The sequence below is a fragment of the Megalobrama amblycephala genome, linkage group LG10 (genome assembly GCF_018812025.1).
Source record: "Megalobrama amblycephala isolate DHTTF-2021 linkage group LG10, ASM1881202v1, whole genome shotgun sequence".
NCBI lineage: Eukaryota > Metazoa > Chordata > Actinopteri > Cypriniformes > Xenocyprididae > Megalobrama > Megalobrama amblycephala.
Window position 1 is genome coordinate 34,152,525 of NC_063053.1, and position 18,540 is coordinate 34,171,064.

General features: G+C 37.7%; 1 protein-coding gene across 1 annotated transcript in view; it reads right to left on the bottom strand.

Annotated features, from left to right (window-relative positions):
* Positions 1 to 18,540, bottom strand: part of LOC125277468 (echinoderm microtubule-associated protein-like 4) — a 119,272-nt gene that overhangs the window by 46,746 nt on the left and 53,986 nt on the right. The window contains 1 exon segment of the mRNA XM_048205857.1: positions 940 to 1,125. Coding sequence (XP_048061814.1) covers positions 940 to 1,125 — 186 coding nt within the window.

An 18,540-nucleotide genomic window follows, 5' to 3' on the forward strand; every position in this document is an offset into this window, starting at 1 on the left:
ACTGAGCAAAGGGTCTGAATACTTAGGACCATGTGATATTTCAGTTTTTCTTTTTTTTTTTCTGCAAAAATGTCAACAATTCTGTGTTTTTCTGTCAATATGGGGTGCTGTGTGTACATTAATGAGGAAAAAAAATGAACTTAAATGATTTTAGCAAATGGCTGCAATATAACAAAGAGTGAAAAATTAAGGGGGTCTGAATACTTTCCGTACCCACTGTGTGTATATATATATATATATATATATATATATATATATATATATATATATGAAAATGTGAAAACGAAAATGTGAAGATGTGTGCTAAATCAGATGTTAATGACAATAAAGCCCAATGTATACTTCAGCTTTGATGTAAACACTAGTGTATGCAACACGTTCGCTGCATCTGAAATCACATACTGTATACAGAATGTATTACACTTGGTTTGAAACTTCACGACTGTTGAAAAAAAAAAGTATGTTCTATACAGTATGAATGTGTGTATTATGAATGAAATTTGGATGTACTACATCCGCCATGTTGTCACTGTCATGTGACCTGTGGCGTCAATTGCGTCTCATCAAAACCCTTTAGGTTGAATGTGTTTGCTGCATACGTGTGTGCGTGAGAGCGAGAGAAACCGGGCAGGAGGCCGCCAGTGTGTTTTATACTGTGTGGTAAAAAGAGAACAAAGTGAAGTCAGTTTTAATGGTCAAACATTAAAATGCCTTCCCTCAAGCAGCCCCCGAGATCACACGCTCTCACACACACGCGTTCACACACCGACACACACACAGCTGCTATTCAAATGGAAACGTTCAGCGCCGTGGGTCAAGGCTGGATTGAAACTGTTAACAGATCCTGGTCTGGCTGAGCTCCTACACTTCCTCCATGTAAACAGTGTGAGGATCACTGGAGGCAAAGACGCACACACACACACCGCAGTGCTAGGTTACCTTTGCTGCTTTGCTGTTTTTTGGCAGCGGCGGCGGCAGAGTCCTCGGACTGAGCCAGACGTCTGAGCACGTCTGCCAGCGCGGCCTTCATCACCGTCAGCTCATCCTCCTGCTGCTGCACCCGCAGCTCAAGAGACGACAGGCGGTCCTGCACGTCTGATGTGCTCGCTGCAGAAATACTGTCATCTGTCAGAGAAAGAGAGATGCCTTTCTTATCATACAGTACAGATTACTCAATTTTTTTTTTGTTTTTCTATGGACAACACCATACACTTAATATTATACACATACACTACGTTCAAAAGTTTGGGGTCAGTACGTTTTTTTGTTTTTTTTTGAAAGAAATGAATACTTTAATTCAGCAAGAACATTAAATTGTTCAAAAGTAACACTAAAGACACTTATAAATGTAACAAAATTTCTATTTCAAATAAATGCTGTTCTTTTGACCTTATCAAAGAATCCTGAGAAAATATGTATCATGGTTTCCACAAAAATTTATAATAATAAGAAATGTTTCTTGAGCAGCAAATCAGCATATTATAATGATTTTTGAAGGATCATGTGACACTGAAGACTGGAGTAATGATGCTGAAAATTCAGCTTTGATCACAGGAATAAATTATATGGTAAAATACATTAAAATAGCTAACTTAGCAGTTATCATAATTTTTTATTTCACAATATTACAGTTTTACTGTATTTTTGAGCAAATAAAGGCATCGTTGGTAAGCATAAGAGGCTTAAAAACAATCTTAATAACCACAAACTTTTGAACATGTATATATATATATATAAATCAATTAGTCTGATCACTCTTATCTGGATTATTTGAGTAAATGAAAGTGTAAACTACTCCACAGGACTCTCATACTGTAGTGCTGAATTCTTTGCAGTAAAACAATCCTCTGTAGTCTAGATGAATATCCATAGAAGTCAGTGGACACACAGCCCACATAGAGCCCCATTGTAGCCATTCTTCAAAGCACATTTGCCATCGATAAGTGAGTTTCCCAATCCTGAAGAGCACCAGACACCACTAATGTCAACAAACAACATGGAGAAAGGACTTGCGGCTGTTTATGCACAGAACGGAAAAAGGAAAGAAAAAAAATTATGAATGAGACGGTGGGAGACGTGGGCAGCACAGCTTATCAGATACAGATGGAATCAGTGGTAAGCAAAGGCCATTTTTATGCATTCAGCCTTGGCTCTTTCCTCTTGTGATTTCACTTGCTTGTCAGAAACTATGAACACAGAAATTTTGGATTTCAAAACCATGAACCATGATTTTGTCTACTACAGCAGCATTTATATATGGCCTCAAAGCTAAAAGGCGTGAACTAAGTAAAAAAAAAAAAAAACTCTAGAAAGAAACTTTTTTATTTCACTGGATCTTTAAAACATGACAGAATGACAATATTCTGTCTTCTAGTCAGAACTAGGCTTAATAAATAGTCTTTTCCTTCCGTCTGTCAGTGGGGATTGTCATATACCATTATTGATGATAACGGAGTTATTTAAAAAATGAAACTGTGATATCATGTTAATATCACACATACTGTATGATAAAATCATAAATAATCCAGCGCCAGCAACTGGCTGACACTCCAACACAGTAGGTGGCAGTATTGCACTTTAATGTTTGTTGCTACCAGTCAAAAAACTGAAAAAACAAAACAAAACAAAAAACAAGACATACAGTGCATTCCAAACGGGATATATCGCCCTCTGAAGAGCACTTCGGAGTGAAAACAATCATGGCCACCATGTTGAAGGGTCGTTCCAAACCGAAGTGCTCAAAATTGGTCACTTCAAAGGGCCCTTCGGAATGAAGGATTTCGAAGGGTACAACTGATGGACACTTCAGGCCCCCATGATCCTTTGCACAGGGATGTTGTTTGACGTCACAGAATGGGTACAGGAGATTTTACCTATAAATGTATGTATAGTATTTTTCTATACTATTGTAATATTTATATGAGTTAGATATGGTACATTAATATAGTCAAAACGACATTGTATTACAACAAAAATCCTTTACAGCTCCCTTTATCAGCCTATTCAAATGTTTCAAATACACAGGCAAAATATACAATTTTGTGCGATAAACCTAAATAAATAAACTAACGTTTAACAAAAGGTGCAGCTTGCACAATCTACTCATCGTTCAGAGCGCGTTTTTGGGGGGGACAACTGGCGTACAAAATGTGCGATGAAGGTGCCTCCTTGATTGTCTCCTTAAGATGATGCAGAAGTGCATTCCAAAAAAAAGAGTTTTCCTCTTCATCCCTTCGAAGCTCTCACTCCGGAGGGTAAACCCCTTTGAAGGGATTAGGGCATAGGGATGAGCTCTTCCGAATGGAAGGCAGGTTTAGCTACTACTGCCACAAGAAATCATGCTGGAGGAGATGACAGACAATAGTGAGACTCTACCTGCACCCACAGCGGCGTGACGAAGGCTGTCCCAATTCAAAGGCTCCGTCAAATACAGTTTTGAAGATTTCAGTCCTATTCAAGCATACAGGAGCTGCAGATTACACACTGGAACCCAGGTTCCCAAATCTGGCCCTCGAGGTCCACTATCCTGCAGAGTTTTGCTCAAACTCTAATCAAACACACCTGAACAAACAGGATTAATAGAAAGTTATAGGCAGGTGAGTTTGTTCAAGGTTGCAGCTAAACTCTGCAGGAAAGTGGATCTCGAGGGTCAGAGTTGAGAACCCCTGCACTAGATGACTTTCAAGTCGCACACAACAAAACTCACACAGAAATATGTGCCTCATTGCTAGGAGATGCATGACAGATGTGTCCTAAAATTGGCTCAAAATATCAAACAAGTTTGATATCCTCTGACTGGACGGAATCATAGCCTGTACATATCATACATTACGCGATTTTCGGTGAAATCGGTCGACAACGACTGCCCAAACCTGCAGACTCTGACTTTCAGCAATTAGCATCAAATCATCCAGACTGGAAATCAGGGCAAAAATATGTGCAAAACTCAAGGAGTATATTCCAGCCTTTAATTCTTTCCCCACCATTGACGGAATTTTCCGTCATTTATGAGACAACACTTTCCCGCCATTCACAGAATTTTACAGCTTTCTGTGCTTTCACTGTTATACTATAGGGGGTGCTATTACGCACCTTCTGAAAGAGTAGTGAATCTCTGGATCAAAACACAGGGAAAGAAGAAGCAGAAACAAGTGATAAAAGCATTGCTTACACACATTGTAGACTTTGTAAAAAATTCATTTTTAGTTCAAAATGTTGCTTTTTTTAATGAAACTTAACCACATTTAAGTGTTGATAAATAAGAATCCATAAAGGCACTGTTCTTTCTTTTGATATATTCCATGTTTAGATATTCATGCAACAAAATATTCGGGGGGCCATGAAACTTCAAATGTTAAAATGATCAAAAATGTTGGCGGTGGCTGGCAACTTTTTTAAAAAACATTTGCGGGGGAAGAATTAAAGGGATAGTTCACTCTAAAATGAAATCTTTGAAACCTTCATGTCATTCTAAATGATGTCTTTCTTCTGTAGAAAACAAAAGATATTTTGAAGAATTCTGGTGACCAAACAGTTTTGACTTTTATAGTACGGACAAAAAATAATCATCGTGACATATGTTTTACAGAAGAAAGGAAGTCATTTAAAAATGACATGAGGCTGAGAAAAATGGTCATTTTGGGGTGAACTGTCCCTTTAAGTGTTTTTCTTGGCCGCAGAAGGTCAGCAGTATTACTGGAGCATTAGTGTTAGGCTCTGGATGGGGGGCATCGGCTGCCAGGCGTTACTGTGGTTGGGACTTTGATTGCTGGACTGGTTCCCTGATCGAGGAGGCCCAGCATTCTGAGCTGCGGTTTGCTCGTTTAAGGGGCATAAAATACCATATAACAACTCAAACTCTCACACACCAACACATATCTGATCCAAACTTGAAACCAGACCATAGGACATTTTTACACCACTTATAAATCACTGGAAGTACTCACATTCTCACCCACACACAATTCGAACAAACAAAACGCACGGGCGCATATACGAGAAGCCTATTACCACACCGCACCTCCAGCTCTTGAAAAATCGTCAAATTCCCCACATAGTCTTAATGATAACGCTGCCTCCAGTCTTAAGGTCAGTGAGGGGGAGGAGGTTCAGGAATGACATTATTAGACAAAAAGCTGAAGTGCATTAGCTAGATACTCCGCCAACATCTGAGCTAACCCGCTTTACAGTTAGTTGTTAGCACAAAGATCAATCGGCCCAATCTGGCAACTGAAAACATGGAGAGAGAAACGATTCAACCTCCTGGAGCCGTCCAAGCCATCGTCAGCATGAGTCAGCATGAAACTACTGATCGATACTTAGTCTGTCAGAGCTGCGTATCAATCCTGTAGATCATGAATACTACCATTAAAAATTAATTACCTTTCTAGTTGTGCTGTTTGATAAAGTCGACATCTGAAGGCCAGATTATTATGGCAACGTCTCAAAGAATAATCAGGAGTGAATATCTGCTGCTATATCTCCCATGAAAAGCCAGCTGAATTTGATGTAAAAATGTTTGAATATTTGCAATCGATCTTGGCTGCAGTAATTCATCAAATGAAGGATGTAAATTGATGAATCAGAATTCCTCCCTCAAGATCCACATTAGGTTGCTAAGCCAATAGCAGAGTGACCACGAAAACTATTTCTGAGGCAGAGTAGTCCAACATACAGCTTTGAGTTAGAAGAAATGTTCTGTGGAAGATCAAACCGGAGGCCTTAAAGGGTTAGTTCACCCAAAAATGAAAATTATCCCATTATTTACTCACCCTCGGTGTGTATATGGATTAGGGCTGCTCGATTATGGCAAAAATCATAAACCCTGATTATTTTGGTCAATATTGAAAATAACTGCTGTATACTTTAAATATAGACTAGGGCTGCACGATTAATCGGACGATTAGAAAAAACAAACAAACATTGAAATTGCGCTTAAATGATTTGGCTTATTGTGATTACAAAATCGCAAAGGCTGCGATAATTTTTTTTAATGCTCAGCTTGTCAATGAAGTATGGCTCCAAAAGCTAATCCATCTGAAAGCACTGCAAGTTTGACTTATAATGTGCATTTGAAAAAGAATCTTTCAGACGAGAAGCAACAACATTTAATATGTTTTTACTCCAAACTCACTTCATAACGACAGTTGAGCGTTCTTCTGTGAGATGGTGTGGCTTCATACACAGAATAAGGCAGTTGTGTGTTTATTAGTCATGTTTAATCAATCAAAGCATTTCAATCCTCTGCTTATTCAGCTACAGCGATAGTATAGGATTTCCTGGAATGACGCGTGTTCTACTTTGGCAGTTTCTGCGCGAGAGCGCCCTCTGCCTTTCAGATGGAGAAGCATTTACTACTGATCACAGAGCCGTACAGCTCTGACAAGCTGCGCATAAAATAATCACAGCCTTTGCCAAATTTGCAATAAATCGTGCAGCCCTAATATAGACTTTTTTAAAGCTACAAAAGTGATTGTTGGCTGCTGTCATTAATGTTGGCTGCTGTCACTTTAGAGCCCGATCACACGAAAATGCATATCAATAGTACAAGTTTGTAATCTCGTAGAAAATATATGCCAAAATAAGTTTTGGCGTGCTTATGGTACGCAGTTTTTCGCGTGCATATGATACGCACTTTATGGCGTATTATACGTACGAAACCCCCACCCCCCCAGCCCCATCCTACCCAAGAGCGTATCATATACACGTCATAAAGTGCGTATCATATGCACTCGAAAAAACTGCGTACCATAAGCATATATATTCTACGAGATTACAAACTCGTACTATTGATACGCATTCTCATGTGATCGTGTTGCACTTTAAGAGCTGCACGGACCCAATATAGACCTACTGTTACACACGCGCACTTTCACAGTGTTTCTCAGGTTCGTTTTACCTGGATTATCTCATTTTCATAATGAAAATCGAAAATACGATTAATTGCAAATATCTAACTGTAAATATGGATATTTTTCTTACAAAAACCCATCGCTTCACTTCAGAAGGCCTTTATTAACCCCCCTGGAGCTGTGTTGAGTACGTGTATGATGGATAGATGCACTTTTTTAGACTTCAAAATCAGGAGCGCCATTCACTACAATTATAAGGCTTGGAAAAGACAGGATATTTTTAATATAACTCAGATTGTGTTAGTCTGAGAGAAGATAGTCATACACACCTAGGATGGCTTGAGGGTGAGTAAATCATGGGATAATTTTCATTTTTGCATGAACTATCCCTTTAATATGGGGTTGTGCTTTTACAAGACTGCCAATGTTAATCTCATGTTACAATGAACCATCTTAACACACTGTGTGATTATTGTCTTGAGAGGGATGTTTAGTTAAATATGTTTATACTATATGACATGCAACACAAATAAACTGCTCTGCGTATTTTAAAAAGCTAAGCCCCTAAGGGGACAGAAAAAATAAGAGATGAGAGGAAAGTTTAAATGCTCTTTGAGCAAGCGCAATGCTTGTTGGGAGGGGGAAAGCTATACTTTTGTGAGACAAAGCAAACATTTTGTGAGCAAATGTTTCTTAGGGGAACACAAAAGCATTGGAATATAATTTCCCTCCCATCTCATATTTATTTTTATCACCATGGCCCCTTAGGGGCTCCATACATTTAATCATGAATACACCTTGAAAAATGATATTTCAAAGTGGTAAATAAAGATTACTGAATTTCATTTTACAAGAAAATACTATTTCAGTCTTCAAAATTTCATGTTTAATTCAGTGTGTTACTGACCATTTCTTTGTAATTATTCATGGATAAGGAAATCCTACACCTTTTTTCTGTGTAGTTAGAATAGCAAAAATAAGGCTTATCAAGCTTGAAAGGGAAGGAGAAAACAATTCCTGTGTTTTGTTGTCAATGTCAAAGGCTGCCTGTCCAAACTCAAATGCAATATTTGATGCAAATATATCTGTACTAACAAGCTAAAAGAAAAATTGACACCAAAGCAGACAAAATTGTCAATACTAATAAATGTCAACGTTTGACTGTAAACTTGCAGTCACCTTTTTGATTGCAAAATCCAGTCAATTCAATAGAAATCCACACCTTTTTTTTTCACAGATTTCGCAACAGGTTCAAGCTGGTCATGCAAAAATCACCATGTTTACCAACAGAAAATAACTTCTGTGTAAGCTTTTTGCCAGCAAAATTTCAATGTGACTGCATCTTAAGAACATTTTTATTTACTTTGATACGATTAGCAATTTTTATATTATGTCAAGTCATCACTTGAATGTAGAATAAAGCAAAACCAGTTGAGAACCACTGAAAGAACCAGAACATATGTAAATGTTCACAAGTTAACACATAAGACACTACTGGGGTGTGTATATACACACACACACACACACACACACACACACACACAGGAACAGACCAAAGTCACTTAACCAACTGTTTTATCTTAGTCAAAAATTTACCAAGAAACTAAAAGCAAACATCTCAAGGTTGCAGGAAGTAGTTAATAAAATCCAAAGTCTGGAAGGGCTGCAAAACGACACAATATTTCATTTGCTTTCCCTGCCCGCAGTTTCCTCCCTGTCTGCAGGTCCTTCCTCTCAAACCATCTTATCTCAGCAGCCCATGGAAACACGGAGAGGGCAAACGTTTATAATACAATGCATTTCTTTGAGAGGAAATCGCTTTGGGTGGTTGTTTGATACTGGCAGTGCGTACGGAAAAAACGAGGGCAGAGGGAAGCTCGCTAAAAAGGAGGAGAAAGGGAGGGTTGGAGGGTGGCGGAGTATCCCCGGGTTACCTCCACCGAATATATCAGTGGCATGATGTTTCTCCAGAATGGGGTACACCTAAACTGAGGATAAACGCACCTTCCTCCACATTTCTACCCATGATTCCTTGCCGGCTATAAGAGGAAGGAAGGCCTGAGCACATGTCATATTTCACAATAGCTTGTCACATTCCTTAGTTTTCTCCCCCACCCCTTCAGCACGTACACCTAAACACACACACACACACACACACACCTCCGAACTAACACACATTTCCTCAAAATAAAATGGATATCTTGCATAAAAGATGTGCGAACCTCCCATGCTCAGAGCAGAGACCAACATACGCTCATACACACAACTCCAGTGAGATCCTAGACTCGGTGCAGGACAATCCCATGGCGCGCGGCCAGATTGCATGTTTTTGGCATGCTTCATTTTGTCTATGGAGGAAGTCCTCAGGGTTAAATGGCAGATTTAGAGCTGAGATAAGACTCAGTGGTGCAATCAACCACATTCAGGCTCAAGTCACACACAAACACAACGTTCGCCAGCATTGATTAATGTGTCTTGTTAATGTTCACCATTTGCGACACTTATTCATAACAGATAGCCTTGATAATCTGTCGTGGTGTTTAGCTGCGTGCTTCCTGAGTACGAGATAAGGATTAGACTGGTTGCACAGAAAACTAGTTTGGACTTGATCCTCATGAAGCAGTGGAGACGTCTCTTAGCTGGCAAAAAAAAAAAAAAATTATCAAGTTACGCTGCCGGTGTTAGGAGATAATTAAAACACTCGGCACACTTGTAAACTGGAGTAGAGTACGTGTCTAAACTGGTTAGGTGTATGTGCGAGTCTTATATGGTTTAGAGGACAAAACATTTAACTGAAGTGGGGTTATTATACACTCACACGCATGCCATAAACGAATGTTCAGTGAACACCTGCAAAAAGTACTATAGAAATATCATGTTTTTTTGGATCTGTACCATGGAACTGTCATGCTCTTTTGTTGTAATAACAATTTTAATTTGGATATCATACATTTTTGGTTGCACTTCATTTTACACATGCACTTAAGCCGCGCACACACTTAACGATTGTAAGGCCGATTATGAATGTAAATTGATACTTATGACTGATCGCGCTCAAACGCGTCCAGTCAGAGCCAGTTGCGTTCAGTCTGCGATTACAGTCGGTGTTCAAATTCCATGTGTGAGTATATAAATCTGCTTCAGTCGCAGGAAACAATCGCTGTATGTTGAGCACAGTCTTAGAATGTTTTAGCTAGTCGTTAAATGTGTGCCCGGCTTTAGAGTGTAAACTTAAAAAAGTACTATAAGGTAGCTTTATGGGTTTGGTTTAGGGAGAGATTCAGGTTTAGTACCTAGTTTTACCCAGTTATTGTAATTACTATAATATGTGGAATGCCAACTCATTTTGGCATATATTTTCTACGAGATTACAAACTTGTACTATTGATATGCATTTTCGTGTGATCGGGCTCTAAAGTGACAGCAGCCAACATTAATGTTTATCGCCTATATATCTAACAAAATGTACTGTGGTGCTTTCAAGAATAGCATGATACTCTAAAAAACATGGTAGCACTGTCAAAAAAAACAAGAGAGTATTTTTTTTAGATGATTCATTCTATAATTCAGGGCACATTTCATGTCCATTGATGATAATTCTTTAGAAATATTCATCCATTAAGAGAATACATACTATGCACCTTGTTTTTTAGTTTGCTTTATGTCCCGTATAATTGCCATTTTTGCAATGTCCACTTTTTGAAGTGAATGGCTCTTGAGCTCAAAATAATGCAAAAAAGTCAAGATTATCTATATTAAATGTATTTATACAATCGAAACACCTTAGAATTATAGATTTAGTTTAAATTTAATTTTCTTTCAAATATAAAAAGATTTAATTTTACTCACAAAGATTCTGTCAACTATATTACTAACCAAACTAATAAACAAATTAAAAAAAAATTGGTTCATCCCCAAACCAAGCAACCAGCATCATGTGATGTCATTTTCTTCTCTAATGGATAATTTAAACACATTAGGGTAAATCTCCTTAATTTTTTAATTTTTTTTAATCTATAATATAATTCATCACCAATGACCTATTGTCAAGAAGTATATTAATCACCTATCAACTATGTTGGTACATTATGGTTTGCAATATTTTTATGATTTTTATTCAAATAAATATTACAATTTGAGGTTAATCTGATCAAGAAAATAATATTTGGTTGGCCAGACAAGGCCTGCCATTGAAATTATGAGTCAAAACTGTGAAATTGTCAGCTATGTTACCTGTCAACTAAGTTACCATGTAGAGCGAACTCTTGAATAAAACAGTTGTTATGACCTTACTGTAACCGTGTCCTCTGATGATAATGAATTATTTGCCATTGATTAGTTTTTATCATTAATTATATGTGTCAGAGGAGACAATCCCTCAAGATGCGGGAGGATTAAGGTATATTTCACAGATTTTACCAAATTAACTATATATTGTTTATTTTCAAGTGGAAACATAAGAGATCTTCACATGCAAATGACTTGGGTGTCACTGTGTCCATTCAACCATGTTACTTTCATTGTCAACCATGTTTTGACTGTTGCTTTTGATATTATTTCAGAGTATAGTTTACATCCACCTGGAATGGCTTCACATAACATCTCTTAAAACAAAATGATCTTTAGGGTAGATTTATGATTAAAAAATGTTCTTGTCCTTAGTGACCGTGCTGAGAATTTTACACAAATGTCTGCACAAATGTCTTTTAAAATAATCACTGCAGAACAGACCAAAGAAACGTTGACTATTTGAGTCACTGAATGTGTAGCACTTAATCATTGTATACAAACAGTTTGACTGTAACATAGTTGACAAGCTCACCCGGGAAAACATCTTTGTCTTTTGTAATATCACAAAGATGTTTAATGATTAAGCTTGGCAGCTAGCAGATACATTACAATGATAACATAACTGAAAACAAGTTGTTTTATTGAGGAAGCATGTTTTTTTTTTTTTTTTTTTACACTTTTTTGCTGAAGTGAAATGTACCCTAAATTACTGAACTCGGGTATGTTTTTGTAAGAGATGGTCCAAAAAAAAAAATGTTACTTTTTATGCTTTTCAACACTTTATCTTGGTAATACTATGTTACTAGGTTTGTTTATTTGAAAATGTACCACGGTATTCTTTGAAATAACTTTTAGTAACTCAACTCTGAATATACTCTTACAAAAAAGTGTCAATACCATGGTAAATGCTTAACATGTGACGGACAAAGACAGAAAAGCCACAAAAGGGAAGCTGTGCAAGGCCCTGTGAGTCATTTTGCAGAGGTGAGTTCATACAGGAAGTGATCTCAAAGATGTGTGTGCTAAAAGTGAAAGTTCTGAAATAAATTGACACTTAATTTTAATTTTTCTATAAAAAAAGAAAAGAAAAAAAAGCAGAGGCACACTTCTGCTGAGGCTGAAATCTCAACTACGTTTGTATGAACAACTCTCAGATACACGCTACACAACTAAACCTGAAACCTAACAAGAAAAAGCAAAATACATTACAAATTATAAAAATACATTTCTGAAGAAAGCAAAAAAGCCCACCTCTCTTTTTGTGGTGATGTGCGTTATAGGAGACACACACACACACACACACACACACACACACACACACACACACACACACACACACACACACACACACACACACACACACACACACACACACAGACAACCTCTGGGGACTGAGTATCATTGTTGCATGCTTGCAATATGAATTATACATAATAAGTCAGCATGTCAGGGGATTACACACTCAAACATGTGTAACAGACATGAAAGCTCACATTTGCATACAGAGACTCCAGAGAGCAAGATGCTTGTGCTCTGCCTTCATCTCAAGGTTATGAGCTTTACTACAGGACTGGTCAGTAGAGGTTGACTGTCATATATTCACAATGCACACAATTATTTTGCTGCCAATATCAAATTAAGCAACACTGTGTATATCACAATAGTTTTACTGTCATTTTTTAATTAGCCTTTAAGTTTTACTTGAATCAGCTCAAACTGTCTGTTTGAATGAAGTGATTTAAAACTCTGATTCAATTCATTTGCATCTCAAAAATGGCTCAATGTTGAAAACAGTTGTACTGTTTAAAGGGGACCTATTATTCCCCTTTTAACAAGATGTAATATAAGTCTCTGGTGTCTCCAGAATGTGTCTGTGAAGTTTCAGCTCAAAATCCCCCACAGATCATTTATTATAGCTTGTCAAATTTGCACCTATTTGGGTGTGAGCAAAAACACACCGTTTTTGTGTGTGTGCCTTTAAATGCAAATGAGCTGCTGCTCCCCACCCCCTTTCCAGAAGAGGGCGGAGCTTTAACAGCTCAACAACAACAAAGCTGGAGAATCTCACGCAGTTAAAATGAGGATTGTCAGTAACGGTGTTCAGCCTTACATTGTTCAAACCGGAGTCGACACTGATGGAGAGACTCAGGAAGAAGTTACAACTTTTAGAACGAAACTGGACGTTTCTGAATGGTTAGTGGATAAATTTATGTAGTTGCTGTGGAGTTGATTCAACTCATCGACATGCATGTGCCGTCATGTTCATCTATTGTGCAAAACCCTTATGAACGCCCACTATACATAGCGTACCTGTTTGCCAAACAGAGCCATACACACCAGGCTAAAGTTTATGATTGCTATCAAATGCTGTGAATGGTCTAATATTTTTTTCCAAAATATCGCTCGGACAGAAACGCTCCTTTTTTAGCAATCGAGCTTGCCAGGGTCAACTTGCAGGCTATCCAAGCCAACACGACTCTACGTAGTGTTCAGTGCTCGTCTGTGCAGCCATTGACAGAACAGTTAGCATGCTTTGCTCAAACTTTTGCCATGGCGTTAGAAGTGGTACACCGTTGTCGCTTGCGAAAACAAAATGACGGCGCCGTGGGTGGAGACGTGCAGATTAAGGGGCAGTAAATGTATTATATTATAATAAGACCCCCTTCCTACGTCACTAGGGGAGTGAAATCTGAGAGGCTCATTTTTTGCACGTGCTTGCAGAGAAAGGCTTGCCAAACCATAATTACTGGACTGTTCTTTTTCACGTTTTCTGGGATGGTAGATACACCGGGGACCCGATTATAGCACTTAAAGACGGAAAAAATCTGAAATCATGATACTTTTTTCAGGATTTACTGATGAATAGAAAGTTTAAAAGAACAGCATTTATTTGCAATATATTATCACATATTTCACCCAGCCTTTTTCATATTCAAATCTAACCTTCAAAAGTGGATTCCATAATCCTTAAATTGATTGCAGAAATTGTCTGGAAGTCATAAAGGAATACATCACCCAAAAATTAATATTCTGTCATCATTTACTCACCCTCATGTTATTCTAAAACCCATATGACTTTCATTAAAGGGTAAAAGTACATATAAAAAAAAGGGTGATTCTGTGAAGAAAGTCATTCAAGTTTGGCACAAGATGAGGGTTAGATTAAATACTAACAGAATTTTCACTTTGGGAGGAAATGCCTCTTAATACCTCTCTAAGCCAAATATTTTTCTCATGTGAATGGCTGTTTGTGTTTGTGACTGCAGTGAGGGTCGGTGAGAGGTCTTCTCTGCAGCTTTATGAATGGGATTCCTCTGCCTTCAGCAGACTAGCAGGCATGTAACAGACATGATTCACTACACTGAAGCTTCATGTTAATGATTCACTGTAATGGCCCGGGGCTTGACACACAAGATACACACATATTCACACAAAACCACGCTCACACATCGGTGGGGCCTGAGTGTGAGATAAGATAATGATAAGAGGCACAGAGCAATGTTGTGACATGTGTTTTCACCACCTCCTCTCCTGCTCAGATTATGTACAGATAGAGTTCAAAAGAAATTATTATCATGATTAAAATACGATTAATCGTGCAGCCTTATGATTGGCCGTTCGGAATAAAGACCATTTTTACAATAAACAATATACTGTGCATATTATGCATACCCTACAGTATTTCCCCAAAAATACAGTGTACACCGCAAGGAATACTGCATCCCAAAATACAACGTGTTTAACTTGACCATATAACATTTCCATGTGACTAACAATCCGTTCAGAGTAAAGACCACGGCTGTGTTTAAATAACATACTAACGTACAGTAGTGGTCAAAAGTGTCCAGCCTGGGATTCTGACAACAACACCCTTTATTTAAATATTACTGAAATTTTGTTCAAGATTTTTGAACTCTCTATTCAAAGAATCCTGAAATAAAGTATCACAATTTCCACCGAAATATTAAGCAGCACAACTCTTTTCAACATTGAGTCATTTTTGAAGTGCAGAGCATCTGCTTGATTTGAGGACCTGCAAACAACAATTAAAGTTGTTTTAAAGGTGCCATCGAATTGAAAATTGAATTTACCTTGGAAGACAAGAGTTGGCCACAGTACCATGTATTTTTGGACATTCATATAATGTATGGCAATTCTGTAGCTTTCTTTGAAGGGCTAGTTTTATGAATATGGAATTACCATCTAATACAATCACTGTGCCCCATTATTTTTTTTGTAACAGTGGTAGTTAGTGGTCAGTAAATATGTTTTTTTAATAGCCAATTCTAATGGAGATATCAGGGCCGATGTAAAAGTGATATGTGTATTAAACAGTTTAGTGATAGCAAATAAGATGATGTTTAATTATTAAGTGACATAGACTTAATCACTGTGTGGTTCTGTAGAGCGGATGTGCAGTTCTCTGAGCAATAATCTCGCTCATCCATCAGCGAGCGGCCAACAAGAGTTCAGTACATGGAAATGACATACAGTGAGTCTCAAACTCCATTGTTTCCCTTCTTCTTATATAAATCTAATTTGTTTAAAAGACCTCCGACGAACAGGCGAATCTCAACATAACACCAACTGTTACGTAACAGTCGGGATCATTAATATGTATGACCCCAATATTTGCATATGCCAGCCCATGTTCACGGAGCACTATCAAACTCATTCAGAATCAAATGTAAACATCCAAATAAATACCGTACTTACGCGATTAGACATGCTGCATGACGAACACATTGTAAAGATCCATTTTGAGGGTTATATTAGCTGTGTGAACTTTGTTTATGCAATGATAGAGTCGAGAGCTCTGGAGGGGGCGGAGAGCGCGAGCAATTAAAGGGGCCGCAGCCTGAATCGGCGCATTTCTAATTATGCCTCAAAATAGGCAGTTAAAAAATTTATTTAAAAAATCTATGGGGTATTTTGAGCTGAAACTTCACAGACACATTCAGGGGACACCTTAGACTTATATTACATCTTGTAAAAAAACGTTCGATGGCACCTTTAATAATAAAAAACAACACCTAACAATAAGAGTCTTTACAGAGTAAAGGTTTTGTACATTTTTTCTTGTAAAAATTGTTCTTGAATGCATTCACTAAATAAACTAATCAGTTAAACTGGATTACTTGTTTTAATTTTTGTTTAAAATTAATTTTAGGATAACTAAACTTAATAGTTTTGGACAAATTAAGAACCTGTTAACCTGATTCAACCTGATTCTAATAAGCTGAAATAAACAATGTTAATTACATGCAACATAACCCATTTACGTGGAACCTGTTGACATAAAAAAGTTAAGTAAATCTAACGTATAATTGGTACGATGGTTTAATTAAACTTGTTGGGTCATTAAAAACAAATATCCCCTCCGGACATCACTTTCGGTCATAAATCTTTCAATTTCGGCAGTATGTGCTAGTATGCATACTGTGCACAGCATGTGCATTTTCTGTATGCATGGAATAGCCAGAAGATTGTCAAAATGCACAGTATACAACAGAGCACACTGCATGGAATACTTTATCCCACAATGCAGTGTGCTCGACTTGACCTTTAGTCTCCAGTGCAACAAAACTGGAAGTAAAATCATTTGAACAACTCATTATTTGCTCTGACTGCCAATAACATTTTAACATAAAATTACCAGAATAATAAGTAACAATTTTTTTTGTTTTTTAAGTTATCAATTTTATAAAACCTATTTAGCATTCATTCATTTTATTTCATTTTTATTTTTTAAATGTTAACTGGTGACAACAATGTGGTATAGTGCTGTTTCTGAAAACCATCTGAACCGAACCATATGTACCATTTCACTAACTAATGGTACGCAGTATACAGTGCACACTGTGCAGTATGCAGTACGCTAGTATTCCATTCTGAACAAAGCCAGCGCGTGCCCAAGAATAAAGGTTTGTGCATGTAAATTATAAAATGCGTGTCTGCATGAAGTGCTAATTATTGCGCAGCAGATTCCAGCCTCCTGCCTCGCAGCGGCTTTAAATTGTTTACCGCGTGTGGTGACATGTTTGTTTAAAGACATTAGACTGTGCAGCCGGGCCAACTATGTGTGCGGGGTTACGCAGTGGCCCGCTCGCTGATGGATGAGCGAGATTATTGCTCAGAGAACTGCACATCCGCTCTACAGAACCACACAGTGATTAAGTCTATGTCACTTAATAATTAAACATCATCTTATTTGCTATCACTAAACTGTTTAATACACATATCACTTTTACATCGGCCCTGATATCTCCGTTAGAATTGGCTATTAAAAAAACATATTTACCGACCACTAACTACCACTGTTACAAAAAAAAATAATGGGGCACAGTGATTGTATTAGATGGTAATTCCATATTCATAAAACTAGCCCTTCAAAGAAAGCTACAGAATTGCCATACATTATATGAATGTCCAAAAATACATGGTACTGTGGCCAAAAATCTACGGTAATACCAATGGTAGTTTTATAGTGCAAACATCATCTAATGGTGATTTCCCCGCAGCTGATACATTTGTTGTGCTTTTGAAGTCATTTACATCAGTGCAGGCGTCCAGGCAAACATAAGCAGAAGAGCTAGTTTCTATTCTTATGGTTTAGATATCGATTGCACAATTCCAAACTAACCTCTGACCGCTAGATAAACTTAAACACACGAACACATCCTACACAAACACACACCCACACACACAGCAGACAGCGGCTGTCCATCTGTGAAAGAGATTCTCTCTGTTGGAATATCGCCTAACGTACATCAACTCCGGTGCCAAATACAAGCAGACTGTTGTAACAGCACCTGTATGTGTGTTTGCGTATCTACTTAATCACATTTTGGGGACATATTTTTTAATGAGAAATTGCAGTTTTTCCATTAGGGTTAGGGTGTGCTTATAGAAGGGCTGGGTGGTATGACACAGTGCTACCACTGAAGTTATTGACACTTTAGAGTGCTAAAGTACTTTAGCATGAATGAGAAAATATTGAATGGGATGAGCATTAGGTTAAAAAAGACTTAAGTCATTAATAAAGAACTCAAATCATGTGTTGAATGATACACAGCCAAAGCACATGGTCTGTTATGTCTCAAGTTAACATAAACAGTTGGGTGAAATCAGATGTGTATCAGTATATTAGATCTGTGTATTAGGTCTTAAAGTGACAGCAGCCTAATAGACTCGCTGCAGTCTGTGTCATTTAGGTTAATCAAACAACAAAAGACAGAGGAAATCACTCACTGCTCTTTACTGAATAACTTTTGAATCGTTAATAATAGTTCATTATATTTAATTCATTGTCTGGCTATCACCAGACCAAGCTCAATTTAAAATTGAACATTGGTCTGGGGAGTCTGTATGTATTTTCTACTGCACAAGAGGCCGAGCA